Source organism: Bufo gargarizans, chromosome 2 (assembly GCF_014858855.1).
Source record: "Bufo gargarizans isolate SCDJY-AF-19 chromosome 2, ASM1485885v1, whole genome shotgun sequence".
In the NCBI taxonomy this organism is placed as follows: Eukaryota; Metazoa; Chordata; class Amphibia; order Anura; family Bufonidae; genus Bufo; species Bufo gargarizans.
The window spans coordinates 40,489,679-40,508,693 of NC_058081.1; the positions used below are offsets into that span (position 1 = coordinate 40,489,679).

Here is a 19,015-nt window from a genome sequence, read left to right on the forward strand (position 1 = left end):
CGTACCGGTACGTCATGTGTCCTTAAGGACTCGGGAAACATGCCGTACCGATACGTCATGTGTCCTTAAGGGGTTAATAGCGTTCTGGCCATAGTAACACTGAACGCATTTTGAAGACAGATCAGTCTTCAAATGCTTTCAGTTCACTTGCGGTGTTACGGATCCGGCGGGCACTTCCAGCAAATGGAGTACACGACTGATCCGGACAACGCAAGTGTGAAAGAGCCCTTACAGGTGCATTGAAATGCCGGATCCGTCTTTCCAGTGTCATCCGGAAAAAAAACGGATCCGGAATTTATTTTTTTCACATTATTTTCGGTCGGACAGATCCGGCATTTTGAATGCTGGATCCGGCACTAATGCATTCCTATAGACCAAAAGGGCCAGATCCGGCATTCAGGCAAGTCTTCTGTTTTTTTTTTGGCCGGAGATAAAACCGTAGAATGCTGCGGTTTTATCTTTTGCTTGATCAGTCAAAAAGACTGAACTGAAGACATCCTGAACGGATTGCTCTCCATTCAGAATGCATTAGGATAAAACTGATCAGTTATTTTCCGGTATAGAGCCCGTAGGACGGAACTCAGTGCCGGAAATGAAAAACACAAGTGTGAAAGTACCCTAAACACTAGCTCTGTTCCGGACCCATCCACTAGGGGCCGAGAGGTCCGTACCCTGTATGGAGCCTATAGGGTCTATTCACATGTCAGTATGTGTTTTGCAGATCCACAAAACACAGACACCGGCAATTTGCGGACCGCACATTGCCGGCACTTAATAGAAAATGCCTAATCTTGTCCGGACAAGAATAGGACATGTTCTATTTATTTTTTTTCGGGAACGGAATTGCGGGTCTGGGCTGCACATTGTGCAGCACCATAAAAATCAATGGGTCCGCAATTCCATTCTGCAAAAAGAGCCTTAGACACAACCGTGACGGAACTCAATACTGGAAACGCTAGTGTGAAAGGACCCTTAGACAATCCCTCCAACTCACTCTTGGCGCCTACTTATACGGTTTATGCCCATTTCGGACATGACTTCTGTTTTTGGGCTGCCTTCGCCTAGTTTTACCTCAGGACACCTCACCTACAAAATCCTATCATTAGCGGCCATTTTTACATGAAAACATAGCAGAACAGCCAACATCCTGAGGTGAATGTGTACAGCAGCTGTCACAGACCTTATCACAATGCTATACCTAAGGTATAGTATTCTGACAGAACACCGGTAACAAACACCCGGACGATTCCGGGTCACCTCCTTCCTCCTCTTCGCGCCTCATCATTGGTCCCGCCAGTGAGAGAAGCCCGCCTCGGCATGAGGGGAGGAAAGACACTCCTCCTATCAGGACGAGGCGGGCTCCAGGGCAGGTTACACACGCTGACGTATCCCGACTATACCCCGCTTTCTAACCCCACTCCGCCCGACTAGGTGAGAACCGGCAGCGATACCGAGCAGCGGGCGGTGAGGAGGCGCAACCGCCAAACGTACCACAGACAGAGTGGTCGTTAAGAGCGAGGATTGGGCGGGAAAGTTTGAATCCAAACGGTCGCCTCAAATCCTTAGGAGAAGGCAGGGAGGAGAGTTCGTGGTTTGGCTGTGATTGGACAGAGAGCACGCGGCTCCTGTGACTAGGCGTGTCACAACGCCAGAGCTGGTCGGTGATTGGGTGATAGGCGGGGAAAGAGGTTTTTTATGGAGATGATTGACAACAGGGGCGTGGTCATGACGTGTTCAGGCAGTGGGGTTTGGTGCGATGGTAAGAAATAATGGCGGCTAAATTATGGCACCTCAGACCCCAGCAGCATGGAAAACACGTCCACCTCCCTGCAGAGGGCATGTGGCGGCGAAGGCTCTGTTCACACTGCACTATTAATCAGAATGACCCGTTATTATTATTAAAAGGCGGCTTATAAGACGGAGCCTCATGGTCTGTGTTATAAACGACAGACAGCGGCTGGTGTGAACATGTCCTCAGGGGTTGTCCACGCGGCCCATAAAGTTTTGCTTTGGTTTTCATAAAATTCTGCAAAAATTACCTCAAAAAGCTGTGATAGGAATACAGCTTGGGAATAAGCGAGGGCAAATCCGGTTAGAAATGCGAATTTCAGGGAAAAAACGGATCTTCTTGTTCTTGACGGTTTCTAACAGTCCATGAAACGCAAACCGTGTAATGGCCGCGTTTCCCGCGCTCAATTTCGTAGACCAAAAAGGCTCGTCTCAAACCGGCCTCAGATGCGTTCTGCCATGATGAATGTAGAACATGGGACTCTCTTGGCTACAACCAGCCCAGAGATCTCCACATTTAGGCTCCATTCACACGTCTGCATTTTGCGGAACGGAATTGCGGACCCGTTCATTTCTATGGGGCCGCACTATGTGCTGCCCGGATCCGGAAATGTGGATCTGCACTTCGGATCCGCAATTCCGTTCCTGAAAAAAAATAGAACTTTTCCTATTCTTGTCCGCAATTGCGGACAAGATTAGGCATTTTGTATTATAGTGCCGGCGATGTGCGGTCTGAAAAATGCGGAAAGGACATTGCCGGTGCCCGTGTTTTGCGGATCTGCAAAACACATACGGATGTGTGAATGGACCCTAAAGGGAATCCGTTACCTGGATTTTGGGTATAGAGCTGAGGACGTGGGCTGCTAGATCGCCGCTAGCACATCCGCAATACCCAGTCCCCATAGCTCTGTGTGCTTTAAGGGTAATTTCACACTAGCGGTTTTCCGGCACTGAGTTCCGTCCTACGGGCTCTATACCGGAAAATAACTGATCAGTTTTATCCTAATGCATTCTGAATGGAGAGCGATCCGTTTTGGATGGAAGAAATACCGCGGCATGCTGCAGTATTATCTCCGTTCAAAATTCCAGATCAGACGCTGGATCAGGCATTAATTTACATTGAAATGTATTAGTGCCAGATTAGAAATACCACAATGCCGGATCCGTCCTTCCGGTCTGCGCATGTGCAGATCGGTAAAAATGTGAAAAAAAATATATATAACGGATCCGTTTCTCCAGATGGTATCCGGAGAGAGGGATCCGTTCTTGCAATGCATTTGTGATCCGGATCCGTCTACAAATGCTGTCCATTTGCATGCAGATTGCCTGATCCGGCAGGCAGTGCCGGCGATGAAACTGCTTGCCGGATCACTGCCGCAAGTGTGAAAGTAGCCTAATTGTGTAAAAAAAACGATTTTATAGATATGCAAGTCCAGCGTTCTCTGACTCTGAGCCCAGCCACGCCCACTGTGAAGGAGCCCAGCTCCGCCCACTGTGAAGGAGCCCAGCTCCGCCCACATACTCCGAATCTCCTCCCTGCTCCTCGACGTCACAAAGCTAGAGGGGCGTAATCTCGCGATGTACGAGCTAGTGCATGCGCCGTTCGTTCCCTGTGGCTGAAATGCCAGCACAGGGAAGGGACACTGTCGACACTGCGCATGCGCTAGCTCGCGCACCGCGAGATTACTGCACTCTAGGTTTGTGACGTCAGGGAGCAAGGAGGAGATTCGGGGGATGCGGGCGGAGCTGGGCTCCTTCACAGTGGGCGGAGCTGGGCTCCTTCACAGTGGACGTGGCTGGGGACCAGAAACGTTAGTAGCCTCATTTACATATCTATAAAATCATTATTTTGACACAATAAAAGCACACAGAGCTATGGGGAGTGGGTATTGCGGATGTGCTAGCGGCCATCTAGCAACCCATGTCCTCAGCTCTATTCACAAAATCCAGGTGACAGGTTCCATTTAATTGCTTCAATTGTTCTACATTTATTCAGGATTGCAGCTCAGGGGGTGTGTCCTTTGTGCTGCAGGTCTCTCCCTATCACGGCTGAGGGTGTGTGTCCTTTCTGCTGCAGGTCTCTCCCTATCAGAGCTCAGGGGGGGTCCTTTCTGCTGCAGGTCTCTCCCTATCACAGCTCAGGGGTGTGTCCTTTCTGCTGCAGGTCTCTCCCTATCACGGCTCAGGGTGTGTGTCCTTTCTGCTGCATGTCTCTCCCTATCACGGCTCAGGGTGTGTGTCCTTTCTGCTGCAGGTATCTTCCCACCACAGCTCAGGGTGTGTGTCCTTTCTGCTGCAGGTCCCTTCCTATCACAGCTCAGGGTGTGTGTCCTTTCTGATGCCGGTCTCTCCTTATCACAGCTCAGGGGGGTGTCCTTTCTGCTGCAGGTCTCTCCCTATCACAGCTTAGGGTGTGTGTCCTTTCTGCTGCAGGTCTCTCTATCACAGCTCAGGGGTGTGTGTCCTTTCTGCTGCAGGTCTCTCCCTATCACAGCTCAGGGGTGTGTGTCCTTTCTGCTGCAGGTCTCTCCCTATCACAGCTCAGGGGTGTGTGTCCTTTCTGCTGCCGGTCTCTCCCTATCACAGCTCAGGGGTGTGTGTCCTTTCTGCTGCCGGTCTCTCCCTATCACAGCTAAGGGGTGTGTGTCCTTTCTGCTGCAGGTCTCTCCCTATCACAGCTCAGAGGGGGTGTCCTTTCTGCTGCAGGTATCTCCCTATCACTGCTCAGGGGGGGTGTCCTTTCTGCTGCAGGTCTCTCCCTATCACAGCTCAGGGGGGTGTCCTTTCTGCTGCAGGTCTCTCCCTATCACAGCTCAGGGGTGTGTGTCCTTTCTGATGCAGGTCTCTCCCTATCACAGCTCAGGGGGTGTCCTTTCTGCTGCCTGTCTCACCCTACCACAGCTCATGGGGTGTGCCCTTTCTGCTGCAGGTATCTCCCTATCACAGCTCAGGGGTGTGTCCTTTCTGCTGCAGGTCTCTCCCTATCACAGCTCAGGGGTGTGTCCTTTCTGCTGCAAGTCTCTCCCTATCACAGCTCAGGGGTGTGTCCTTTCTGCTGCAGGTCTCTCCCTATCACAGCTCAGGGGTGTGTCCTTTCTGCTGCATGTCTCCCTATCACAGCTCAGGGGTGTGTCCTTTCTGCTGCATGTCTCTCCCTATCACAGCTCAGGGTGTGTGTCCTTTCTGCTGCAGGTCTCTCCCTATCACAGCTCAGGGGTGTGTCCTTTCTGCTGCATGTCTCTCCCTATCACAGCTCAGGGTGTGTGTCCTTTCTGCTGCAGGTCTCTCCCTATCATAGCTCATGGAGTGTGTCCTTTCTACTGCAGGTCTCTCCCTATCACAGCTGGGGGGGGGGTCCTTTCCGTTAAAGCACTTTCTCTATAACTGACATAGCTTATAATAGAACATATGGCTGGTGGCAGTTGAAGACTTAGGGCTCATTCAGACGGCCGTATGGTGTCCACAAAAATGCGGATCCGTTATTTTGCGTATTAGATGCTACCCTATTCACTTTTATGGGCCCTTTTCTTCTATTCCACAGCTCAGCAAAACAAATGAAACATCTCCTATACTTGACACTGAAAATCAAGACATGGTCCCAGTGAAGTCTATGGGTCTGCAAAAAAACTGAATGCAATCTTTTTTTTTGCGGACATTATGAACTGTCCGCAAAAAAACCCCAAAAAACGGATCCGCATTTTTGCAGACATCATACGGCCGTCTGAATGAGCCCTTAAACTGAGCGCGTGCGACCAGCTCAGTGAGGTGGACAGAAAATAAGCTACAGAGCAAACAGCGGGTGGCGCTATACAGATGGATTTTATTGAATAGCTATATTATTGTATCGTATTGGCGATAATACATTTTTAATTACATGCAATAACAAAAGTATTCAGATCCAGGAGCTGGTTTACAAACTGTAGAGTGTGTTTTGTGGGGCAAGCCCTTCAAGCGCTTGAATCCCGAATAGTGTGTATGACCTCCTTTATGAATCCAGACAAGACTCCCTAAATAAATGCAGACCCCAGACCAGACTCCCTGACTAAATGCAGACCCCAGACCAGACGTGCAGACTCCCTCCGCATTCCTGCGCTCGCTCTATACCCCCTGTGCTCCTGACACCAGAGACTGCATCAGGATGTTCTGCAGGAACATAGGGGCGTATATATATCTAAGAGGACGAGGTGTCCGGGAGACTTTCACTTCTGTGGGACCAGGGCTGCGTGAAAAATGCAGAATATAGAACACACACAGATCCATTGAAATGAATGGGTCAGGATTCAGTGCGGTTGCTATGCGTTCACTTCACACATCGCACCTGCAAAAATTGCATCAAAACTGAGTGCACCCACTCGGAAAAACCTGAAACACTGAACGCAAATCTCCATCTCTGGAGAACATTTCCAGCAGGCTGTTCAGGTAGAGAGCAGCCTGCCAGAGTCCACCGGATCCGGCATTGCCAAATTCAACAGATCACCACCAGATCCCTATTGGCTGGACAGATAACATTGCATGCAGCGTTTTTTGTCCGGCCGACAGCCAGCAGTTCTGCCGGATCATCTCTAATGGAGATGTGAACGCAGCCTTAGGCCTCATCCACACAGAGGCTTTTGGCCACGGAATTTGGAGTGGACTCCGCACCAAAAACCACGGAGCAGCCTCGCGGAAACCACCTCCCATTGTTTTCACCGGGAGCGCAGTGTCGGACCCCCACCGATCCGATACTGAGGACTTATCCTTAGGATAGGTCATCAGTTTCAGGAGCCTGGAAACCCCTTTAGGGCTTATTCAAACAAACATAAGGGCTCCATGCTGCGGACCGCTATCTGGCACCAGCCGTGTGCGCTCCACGCCGTGGACCCATTGACTTGAATGGGTCCACAAAACACAACTATAGATAGGACATGCCCTGTCTTTTGCGGTGCAGAAGCACGCACCTGCAGGTCGGAGTGTTTCCATAGGCTTCCAATCCGTGCCTCCGCAAAAGATAGGACATGTCCAATTTTTCACCGTATCTGGCAGATCGCAGACCCATTGAGGTCAAAGGCTCCACGGCACAGAATGCACACGGCCAGTGCCTGAATATTGCGGACCCGCCATTACGCTCGGCTGAATGAGCCCTTAATCTCATTATTAAACGGTTGCACTGCTCCATGAGCTACATTGGCCCTTATTGTGAACATAGTGACCCCTACTGGATATTTAGAGTATTGCAGCTGCATAGACCTGACGCTATATACAGGTCCTCAAAAAATTAGCATATTGTGATAAAGTTCATTATTTTCTGTAATGTGCTGATAAACATTAGACTTTCATATATTTTAGATTCACTACACACCAACTGAAGTAGTTCAAGCCTTTTATTGTTTTAATATTGATGATTTTGGCATACAGCTCATGAAAACCCAAAATTCCTATCTCAAAAAATTAGCATATCATGAAAAGGTTCTCTAAACGAGCTATTAACCTAATCATCTGAATCAACTAATTAACTCTAAACACCTGCAAAAGATTCCTGAGACTTTTAAAAACTCCCAGCCTGGTTCATTACTCAAAACCGCAATCATGGGTAAGACTGCCGACCTGACTGCTGTCCAGAAGGCCATCATTGACACCCTCAAGCAAGAGGGTAAGACACAGAAAGAAATTTCTGAACGAATAGGCTGTTCCCAGAGTGCTGTATCAAGGCACCCCAGTGGGAAGTCTGTGGGAAGGAAAAAGTGTGGCAGAAAACGCTGCACAACGAGAAGAGGTAACCGGACCCTGAGGAAGATTGTGGAGAAGGACCGATTCCAGACCTTGGGGGACCTGCGGAAGCAGTGGACTGAGTCTGGAGTAGAAACATCCAGAGCCACCGTGTACAGGCGTGTGCAGGAAATGGGCTACAGGTGCCGCATTCCCCAGAAACAGCGGCAGAAGCGCCTGACCTGGGCTACAGAGAAGCAGCACTGGACTGTTGCATGTCATTCGGAAATCAAGGTGCCAAAGTCTGGAGGAAGACTGGGGAGAGGGAAATGCCAAAATGCCTGAAGTCCAGTGTCAAGTATCCACAGTCAGTGATGGTCTGGGGTGCCATGTCAGCTGCTGGTGTTGGTCCACTGTGTTTTATCAAGGGCAGGGTCAATGCAGCTAGCTATCAGGAGATTTTGGAGCACTTCATGCTTCCATCTGCTGAAAAGCTTTATGGAGATGAAGATTTCATTTTTCAGCACAACCTGGCACCTGCTCACAGTGCCAAAACCACTGGTAAATGGTTTACTGACCATGGTATTACTGTGCTCAAGTGGCCTGCCAACTCTCCTGACCTGAACCCCATAGAGAATCTGTGGGATATTGGGAAGAGAAAGTTGAGAGACGCAAGACCCAACACTCTGGATGAGCTTAAGGCCGCTATCGAAGCATCCTGGGCCTCCATAACACCTCAGCAGTGCCACAGGCTGATTGCCTCCATGCCACGCCGCATTAAAGCAGTCATTTCTGCAAAAGGATTCCCGACCAAGTATTGAGTGCATAACTGAACATAATTATTTGAAGGTTGACTTTTTTTGTATTAAAAACACTTTTCTTTTATTGGTCGGATGAAATATGCTAATTTTTTGAGATAGGAAATTTGGGTTTTCATGAGCTGTATGCCAAAATCATCAATATTAAAACAATAAAAGGCTTGAACTACTTCAGTTGGTGTGTAATGAATCTAAAATATATGAAAGTCTAATGTTTATCAGCACATTACAGAAAATAATGAACTTTATCACAATATGCTAATTTTTTGAGAAGGACCTGTATGTTGCCGTCCTGTTTGAAGTTCTTGCTCTTCCGTGTTTTTCTAGGCCTCCTTCATTACTCCAGGTCGCTTCCACCTCCGTGTTCACATTCCAGATAAAATGTATCGAGAACAGATACAGGAGTACGTAGAGGTCAGTCGGGAGATTGTCAAGGTCATTGTGTCAGACAGCGCTGCCGGCATCTTAAAGAACTGTCAGGAGTCCATGATCGACTCTCTCATAGAGACAGAGAGCCAGGTCTCGGATCTCGTCAGAGGTACGGTGTCCTGTCTACCTGTGTGGCGCCTCGTCTAACAGAGTAGAATAGATGAATCAGACCTAACGTGAAATGTGCACTTGTAGATTTTCTGTCCGTAGAAGAAGTAGTAGCGGAAACCTTTCTGAAAACGGAAGACGTTAAGAAGAAGACCTCCGGCAAGCTGCAGAAGATTGAGCAGGAGCTGCAGGCTGCACGGGCCGAAAATGCCACCCTGGAAAGCAGCATTAAATATCCTTTACGTGAGGACAGTCCGCCTCCCAGTAATCCCACAGGAAAGTCCCATGCCGGAGCATGGTTTAGGTTTCCTACTACTGGGAGGGTGATGTGGCAGCGGGTCCTGAATGGGGGGGAGATAAGTAATTCTTGTGTAGGTGATGAACCGGGGGCTTTCATAACTGCCACATCCTGGTCCATCACTACACAAGTGACAGTCGCAGAAGTCTATAGTGATGCTAAATCGCAATAAGCTTTATATTAGGCTCTGTTCACATTTCAGGCAAGCTTTACGTTTTTAGAACAAAAAAAAAAAAGGAATCTGACAGATCTGTCACCCTGCGCCCCAGACGATCAGCTGTTTCAGAGTAGCCCACTGCTAGAACGGCACAGCTCCATCCACTCCACAGAGCTGTGTAGTTCGACATATTTTGGATCCCGGCCTCTCAGGTATCGATGGTCCTGAGGATAGACCATCAGTAGTCAAATCCAGGAAAAACTCTTTAACAGGGTTGTTCACCTTTTATGATGATTTTTACAGACCCCACGCTGTGGCAGGACCTGTGGTGGTGATCATACTTACCTGATCTCTGCCGCTGGGTTCTGGATCCATCGTTGCCTTGTCTGCTCTGCAGGTCCTGGGTCTCCCTGTGTAAAAACGGATGTTAATAATGGGAGACCCTGGACCTGTAGAGTGGGTGGGGCAGCAATGGAGCCAGAACCCAGCGGCAGGGATCAGGTAGGTATGATCACCACCACAGGCCCTCAGAATTGCCTAATAGAGTGTATGATGATGGGTTTTCTAAACCCTTTTAAAGGACAACTACATTTGGTATAATACTTCACAATGTCCTTGGAAGTCCAGTATTGTGTCTTCTCGCTTTATTTCCTCAATGTCAGTACATTCCTACAGAAGGAGCTTGAGGAGGTGAAACTCCTGGAAGAGGAAATTGCAGAGGTGGAGAAGGAGGCTCAGGAGGACACTACCGTAGTCATTCCCTCAGCACTGTGAGTATTACCTTCACCCAGGGGTATTATACCTGTAGTCACCACTAGAGGGAACTCACTGCACATGGATTCATGCAGCTGCCATTAAACTCTTGGCTACTTTCACACTAGCGTTTTTGCTGGATCCGGCAGGAAGACGCTTTCGTTCCTGATAATACAGCCGTCTACATTTGTTATGAACGGATCCGGTTGTATTATCTTTAGCATCGCCAAGACGGATCCGTCATGAGCTCCATTGAAAATCAATAGGGGACGGATCCGTTTTCTATTGTGGCAGAGAAAATGGATCTGTCCCTATTGACTTGCTTTGGGGGTCATGCCGGATCCGTCTTGCATCCGCATCCCAGGACGGAAAGCAAAATACAACATGTTGTGGTTTATTTAGTTTGAAAAAAATTCCCCCCCCCCCCATTATGACGTTCCATACTCTTAGGGCTCATTCAGACGACCATGGTTTGGTTCCGCGCATCCGAGCCACATTTTTTGCGGCTCGGGTGCGGAATCATTCAGTTCAATGGGGCCGCAAAACATGTGGACTGCACTCCGTGTGCTGTCTGCATCCATTGCTCCGTTCCGTGGCCCCTCCAAAATTATGAGTCATGTCCTATTCTTGTCTGTTTTGCGGACAAGAATAGGAATTTCTATAAAGGGTCGTCCATTCTGTTCCGCAAATTGCAGAAGGCACACGGGCGGCATCCGTGTTTTGCAGATCCCCAATTTGCCAACTGCAAAACACGGCACCTTCGTGTGAAAAAGCCCTTATATTGTAATAGTCCAGGTGTTTTGGGACACAGCCGTAACAATTATCTTTATTTTTTTGCTTATTTTTAGTTGTAAAATGGGGAAAGGGGAGTGGTTTGAGCATTAAAATATTTTTTATATTTTTTTCTACACTTATTTTTAGTCCTCCCAGGGGACTTTAGCATGCAATCATCTGATCACTTCTGTCATAGACTACAATGATTTTCCCATGCAGTCTGTTCCGATCAGGCCCTGCCATAGGCATAGCTTCATAGGAACTTCCCTATGGCAGTCCTTAGAGCCTTCAGAAGGCCCAAAGCTGCAATAGCAAATGAATGGCTCCAGGAATCTCTCCGCGGGAAGCCTTTCAGACACCGGGGGCACAGGACTTCTAGTATTTGACTGCTCAGATGCCATGGTCATCACGGCATCTGAAGGGTTAAAAGTCCATGATCGGCATTATACGGGTGTCTGCTGTGGTGCTCAGGTGCTCAAGCTCCTGTCTGGAAGGGGTTAAAGGTATACTTCAGATGGATGCCATACAGGGGCACCCGTCACCATAGGGTATCATTGTAAAAAAAACTATACGTTATACTATGCTTTTTTTTAATTTATTTATTTATTTATTTTTGCTGGACTAGTGCTACACTTTTGTATCCTTTTTTCCCCTCCAACGTACGGTATATGTTAAACTTGGGACCCAAACTTTATGTGAACAGCCCCGAACTCCCATAGAAGTAAATTAAGAGTTCCACGCCCACCTATCCTTTCATTCTCCATTTGTATATTGCTGCACCACACCATTTTGCACATAGGTATGGACCCCAGAGGAGGGCCCCACATCTATCCCACATTCAATATCACATGGAAATACCTATTTAAATGGTGTCACTGTATAGTGATTCAATTTTTGCCTATGAATCCCTGTTTCTTGCCTCTTGAGGCCCCGCACCAGGCATTACACATAGTTTCAGAATTTGGTACACATTATCAGCTACCCTGGATTTGGACATTTTATATACAAAATGCCTAGAATTCAAAAAATAAATTTAGAAAAATCTAAAACTTTGTACTTCACTTAGTGCCAAAATATTTTTTCAGCTCACCAGTGTCAGTCACTACACCTTTCCTGTGCAATGATGACTAAACATATAGCCTCTTATGCTGTGCAGTTCCCCTCTGTCACCTGTAGGTGGCACTACCACACCTCACTTTAAAGGGAACCTGTCACCGGGATTTTGTGTATAGAGCTGAGGACATGGGTTGCTAGATGGCCGCTAGCACATCTGCAATACCCAGTCCCCATAGCTCTGTGTGCTTTTATTGTGTAAAAAAACCGATTTGATACATATGCAAATTAACCTGAGATAAGTCCTGTCCCTGACTCATCTCACTTACAGGACTCCATCTCGGGTTAATTTGCATATGTATCAAATCAGTATTTTTACACAATAAAAGCACACAGAGCTATGGGGACTGGGTATTGCGGATGTGCTAGCAGCCATCTAGCAACCCATGTCCTCAGCTCTATACACAAAATCCTGGTGACAGGTTCCCTTTAAACCCCTTCCAGAGCGCCTCACGTAAGTTTAGGTGGGCGGCCAGGTATTTAACAATGGCAACCGTTCGTAGCGCAGAAGGCACCATATCCGTCAGGTGCCGCCTGCTGTTTTGAACAGCAGGCACCCGGGGCTAATGTATGCGATCAACGTTAACGCCAATTGCACACATTAAACCCCTCAGACGCCGTGATCAATTGTACAAACGCTCTAGGCCGTGCACCGGCAGCAGCATCTGTATTCCTCAATGATAAGATGTTGCTGCACATTAGTTCCTATGGAGCCCCTTAAAGACTAAAATCCTTATAGACTCCAATGCTAATAGATCGGAGTCTATGAGAGACGCAATCTGATCAGTGCTTGTCATAGTTCCCTATGGGAACTACAAAAAAGTGTGAAAAAATTTGAAAAAAAAATGTATAAAATTCAAATCGCTCCCCGCCTCCTCAAAACAAAAATAAAAATACATAAACAATTAAAAAAAAAATAAACATTGTGGGCATCGCCGCATGCTAAAACCCGTTCTATTAAAATATAAAAATATTTATCTCATACAGCAAACTGCGAAACAGAAAAAAGTCTAAATGGGCAATTTTTTGTTTTTGTTTGTTTGTTTTTTGGCCGCTTCACCTTCCACAAAAAGTATAATAAAAAGTGATCAAAAATTCATACAGACCCCAAAATGGTTTCAATAAAAAGTACAGATCACCCCCCAAAAAATGAGACATCAGACAGCTCAGTACACATAACTACAAAAAAAGTATGGGGGTCAGAACATGGCGATGCAAAGAAATGCATTCGTTTTGTTCCATAGAAACATAGAATGTGTCGGCAGATAAGAACCATTTGGCCCATCTCGTCTGCCCAATATACTGAATACTATGGATAGCCCCTGGCCCTATCTTATATGAAGGATGGCCTTATGCCTATCCCATGCATGCTTAAACTCCTCCACTGTATCTGCAGCTACCACTTCTGCAGGAAGGCTATTCCATGCATCCACTACTCTCTCAGTAAAGTAATACTTCCTGATATTACTTTTAAACCTTTGCCCCTCTAATTTAAAACTATGTCCTCTTGTAGCAGTTTTTCTTTTTAAATATTCTCTCCTCCTTTACCTTGTTGATTCCCTTTATGTATTTAAAATTTTCTATCATATCCCCTCTGTCTCGTCTTTCTTCCAAGCTATACATGTTAAGGTCCTTTAATCTTTCCTGGTAAGTTTTATCCTGCAATCCATGGACCAGTTTAGTAGCTCTTCTCTGAACTCTCTCCAAAGTATCAATATCCTTCTGGAGATATGGTCTCCAGTACTGCGCACAATACTCCAGATGAGGTCTCACTAGTGCTCTGTAGAGCGGCATGAGCGCCTCCCTCTTTCTACTGGTAATGCCTCTATCTATGCACCCAAACATTCTACACCCAGTATTAACCCTTTGGCTACCGGAGTTTTTTGGGGGGTTTTTGCATTTCATTTTTCTTCCCTATTTTCCGTGAGCCATAACTTTTTTTTATATTTCCATTCATATAGCTGTATTAGGGCTTATTTTTTGCGGGACAAGTTGTACTTTCTAATGCCACCATTAATTATGGCATAAAATGTAGTGGGAAGCGGGGGAAAAAATTCCAAATGGGGGTGGAATTGGGAAAAAAAAACGCAATCCCTCCACCGGTTTACGGGCTTTGTTCCCACCGCATTTTGTTTACGGAAAAACTGACCCGTGCCCTTCATTCTCTGGGTCAGTACGATTACAACGATACCCCATACGTATAGGTATTGTATGTGTAAATAGTGTAAAAAGAAATGTAAACTTTTTTTTTTACATCACCAGATTCTGACCCCCATAACTATTTTATACTTATGTCTACTGAGCTGTTTAGGGGCTCATTTTTTGCGGGACAATGAATAGTTTTTATTGATACCATTTTGGAGTGTGCATGACTTTTGGATCATATTAAATTTTTTTGAGTAAGAGAAGCAATGAAAAAATGGCAAATCGATAATTTTGACCCATTTGCCGGATTGGATTTTTATTTCTTTTTATATTATGGGCGTTTTCAGGATGTTTTTTATTTATTGTTATTTAGGGATTCATTTATTTTTGTTATATGGAAAGGGGGGTGATATAAACTTTTATATTTTTGATATATTTTTATCATTTTAAGGCTCATAAATGACCTTATAAATTATGTTTACATTTTTTTTATTTTGACCTATAAGGGATTTAAAAAAATGACAATTTCTTTGCATTTTGCTAATTTCTTATGTTGGCCTGCCATCTGGTGGCCAAAATAAGAATTGCCGCATTGATGCTCTGAATTTTTTCATATAGACTCAGCGCATGTACTGAAGTCCCGATTGGCCGCAGTACGCTTCCGGGTTTTTGCGCATTCAAGTGCCGTGATCTCACTTGATCACGGCATCTAGCGCATTTTACTACCGCTGCACTCGCGAGCGGGCGTCATGCTTGCACAGTTCTACCAGCGCCGTACATGTACGGCGCTGGTAGCGAAAGGGTTAAAACGTAAGATAAATGACACATATGTGGTATCGTTGTAATTGTACTGACCCAGAGAATAAACGTAACGGGTCAATTTTGCTGCATAGGAAACGCTGTAAAAACAGAACCCGGAAAATTGTGGTGGAATTGTTTTTTTGTCATTCCACCCCATTTGGAATTTTTTTCCTGCTTCCCACTACATTAAACGCAACCATAAATGGTTCCATTAGAAAGTACAACGCGTCCTGCAAAAAACAAGCCCTCATACGGCTATGTGAATGGAAAACTAAAAAAAAAACTATGGCTTTGGGGAGACTGGGAGTAGAAAATGAAAATGCAAAATCACCCGGTCATGAAGGGTTGTGGTTGATATAGAAATGTTTTTGTTTTTTTTTACTTTTTGTGGGGGGGTTTTCCTGGTGCATTATAATACATGTTATCTCCCATTTCCTCTGCAGGTACATGGCAAAGCTGTTCCACTCCGTGACCAAGATAGACTGGGATTACAACTGTGACTCAACACTGATCAAAGGCAGTATCCTTTTCTGTGATATAGTTCACTTACTGTTGCCTCTCCCCTACATACACACCTACCTTAATATATAATTTCCCAACACGTTTGGGCTGGCGCTGGGCAATGGCAGTGATTCATCATTCCAAGCATTAAAAGCTCTGTGCCTGGAGGAGCACATTGGGACGTCCTGCAATGTGACTTAGTCCGTTCTTTCCTTTCTAACTTCCAAAAGCCCCAGCTTTTTAAATTTTTCATTCCCATGCAGGACAACAAGTTATATTTTTTAATGACACCGTTTATTTTTCCATCTCTTGTGTCAGAAAACAGGGAAAAACATTGTTTGTGGTGTGAAATTTAAACCGCAATGCTGCCATACTTTTTGGGTTTTGATATTACAGCATTCACGGTGTGCTGAAAATGACATGACGTCCTTATTTTTATTTCCACCTACAGAGCTGTAAGTATTAGGGCTGTTTTTGCAAGGTGAACTTTAGTTTTTTGTTGGTACCATTTTGGGGTATGTACGACTTTTTGATAACTTTTTATTCCATTTTTTTGGTGACCAAAAAATGGCGAATTAGGAATTTCTTTTTTCCTTTATGGTGCCCAGAATAAATATTTTGATATTTTATTAGCTTGGACGTTTTCAGACACTGCTGTTGTTGTGGGTTTTTTTTTGTGTTTATTTCTATGTGTTCCCGTTGTTCTCTGGAAGGGGCTGTAAGTGAGTGTTTGGAGGCATATAGAAGACCGAGGTTGAATGTTTCCATTTTACAAAAATAGAGTTAAAGGGTTTGTCTTAGACTGCAAAAAGTTGCCAGGAGTTCGACATGGTGAAAAAAAAATACCCACTTCTAGCAGCTCCCAGCAGCAGTCATGAGCATGTAGATAGCACATCACATTTATGGTCCAGCAGAGATGGGAGCCATGGCCCTGGAAGCACTGATGAGGAAGCACTGAGGTGTTTTTGGTTGTTTTAATTTTATTTTTTGACACCATTTCTGCCCCCTAGCAATTTCTATCAGTCTCAGACAAAGAAAAAAAAAAAAATATAGGACTACCATTTTGAAGTAAAAAAATATTTTATATCCAAGGTTTGTAGAAATTGCAAGCAACATTTGATCTTCTGTGACTTTGCTGACCTTGTAGCATTACGACAGCACTATTGCCGGTGATAAAGTGTATATATATATCAGCCTATCTTCCACACTATTTCCTTAACTGGGGCTAATTTTCAGTCCACTACGGGGGAAAGATCGCCCAGCCCATCAACATTGACAGCTCACAGCACTCCAAGCTCTTCATCTGCGATTACCTGTGGAGCCTCTTGTCCACAGAATGGTGACCGGACGCTGCCCTATACACCTTATTTATACTGTGGACTGCAGGCTTTTTATATGTGTGTTGCTTTCAGACATTTTAAATTCTTTTACTTTTTTCTCTTTTGTAAATAAAATATGTTTTCTTTCTCTTTTCTATTAGTTTAATTGAGAAGTAAAAAAAAAAGCTCCTTTCCAAGAGAAGAATTTTACTTTTAGGAATCTGCAGGAATTCACTGGTCATCGGGATATTTGTAGTACAGAGCAGCATTTCTCTGTTCTATACACTTACCAGTATATATTTGCAAAAATTTCAGTTGCTTGTTGCAGTTTCTGTTAGGTTAATTGGAGCTGTATACAGCTGTACACATATTGCCCTCTAGTGGTGACAATGGATGCTCTTGAATTCAAATCCAATCAAAGTCAAGTATTTTCTGTTTCATTCCACACTCCAAAAGCATACCGATTTGTCTTATAAGAAATTGGCCGCAGTGTATGAGCTGGCTAGGGAAATTGGACCATGAATTCTACTAGGGACTAGTGCAAGTGTACAGTGCTGTGGAATATGCTGGTGCTATATTAGGTCTGATAATGAGGTTTGCGGACAAGTGGATTCAACATTTTTCTAAGGGCAGAGAAAGAGTCACTGACGAAGAAAGATCAGGACGGCCAACAATGAGCAGAACTGACGAAAACATAGCAAAAGTTTTTTAGGTTGTACATGAAACTCGTTGCCTGAGGCTGAGTTCACATTAGCGTTCAGCCTTTCCGTTCTCCTGCTCCGTTATAGGAGCAGAAGAACGGAAAGGACAGATTCAGCACATAACTGAGGCGAACGGCGCTTAGGGACCGTTAGATTTCCTCTCGGGAAGATTTTGAAGCGGAGACAAAAGTTGTGCATGCAGGACTTTTGTCTATTCTCCAAAAATTTTCCTCTGAGCGGGAACCTAACGGACCCCATTATAGTCTGTGGGGCCCGTAGGCTCTGTTCGGCTCAGTTATGTTCCGAATCTGTCCTTTCAGTTCTGCTCCTATAAAGGAGCAGGAGAACTGAAAGGCTGAACGCCGTTGTGAACTCAGCCAGACAGTCAGGAGCAGAGCAAGTGGACATCTTGGCATGAGGAAGGCGAGTACAAAAATGGTCACCGAGATGCTCACCAATGAACATAATCAAAATTTGCCAAGACATTTTGAAGAGGCAAGAAGTTTTGGGCTGTGAGATCACAGGTTATGAAACATGGGTCAACCAATACGAAGCAGCAAAGTGCACAATGAAAGTCTGCCGATTCTCCCCGACCACAAAACTTCCAGTGAAAATTAGAAGTCAAAATGTTGGTAACTTTCTTTGACATTAGAGGGACCCTTCAATATGAATTTGTACCAACTGGATGAACAGTCAACCAAGTGTACTATTTGGAAGTGCGGAAAAGGTTAGGTGAAAAAGTTAAGGGCGGAAACAACCCAAATTTTTTGCAAACAACTTGTGGCTGTTGTGCTACGATAACGCACCTGCTCACACAGCGCTGTCTGTGAGGGAGTTTCTAGCTAATAAACAAATAACTGTGTTGGGACACCCTCCCTATGCATCGGATTTAGCCCCCGATGGCTTTTTTTCTGTTCCTAAAGATCAAGGAAATATTAAAAGGAAGAGCATTTTAATGACATCAAAGGTAATATGAATGACAGCAGCACTGAAGGACATCCCGCAAAACCAGTTCCAAAATCGCTTTGAACGAGGAGCTGGCTCCAGTACATAGCTTCCCAAGGGAACTACGTTGAAGGCAACCACAGTGAAATTCAACAATGAGCACTTTAATGTAGCACTTTTACCACAATGAGTTGGTAGACTTCGTATATATATATATATAAAAAAAAAACTGGGTAATAAATACAACTCACTCACATAGATATCCAGCTGATGTAGGGAGCCAATTATTTCCCGGAAACAGTTTCCAAATTAGCTTTCCTCCAGAAGCCGGAAAATGGTCTCTCTAGTGTCAACTATAGGTAGCTGCCCTGTAAGTCAATGTCTTAAAGGGTTTGTCCAGCCTTTACAGAGTGATGGCCTACCCTATGGATAGGCCATCACTAGCTGATGGTCAGGTGTCCGACACCTTGAGCCCCCTCTGACCAGCTGTCCGGGTACAGCTCCGTCACTGGTAGTCGGTGCAGGAACTACACAGCTCTATCAACTGCGCAGTAGACAGAGCTTGTCACTGCAGAACCCCTGCCATTGAATTCAATGTGAGCAGCGCTGTAGTAACGAGCTTCCTCCACTACAAAGTTGACTGAGCTACAGTTGATTGGTGGGAGTGCAGGGCGTCAGCT

General features: G+C 45.4%; 1 protein-coding gene across 1 annotated transcript; it reads left to right on the forward strand.

The window, feature by feature from the left end:
* Positions 1-1,327: 1,327 nt before the first annotated feature.
* Positions 1,328-16,838, forward strand: SPC24 (SPC24 component of NDC80 kinetochore complex). Its single transcript, XM_044282811.1, has 6 exons — positions 1,328-1,431; positions 8,619-8,829; positions 8,916-9,060; positions 9,949-10,053; positions 15,313-15,389; positions 16,607-16,838. The coding sequence occupies exons 2-6, from the start codon at positions 8,673-8,675 to the stop codon at positions 16,711-16,713; spliced, it is 591 nt and encodes a 196-aa protein (XP_044138746.1). The 5' UTR covers positions 1,328-1,431; positions 8,619-8,672; the 3' UTR covers positions 16,714-16,838.
* The last annotated feature ends 2,177 nt before the right edge of the window (positions 16,839-19,015 follow it).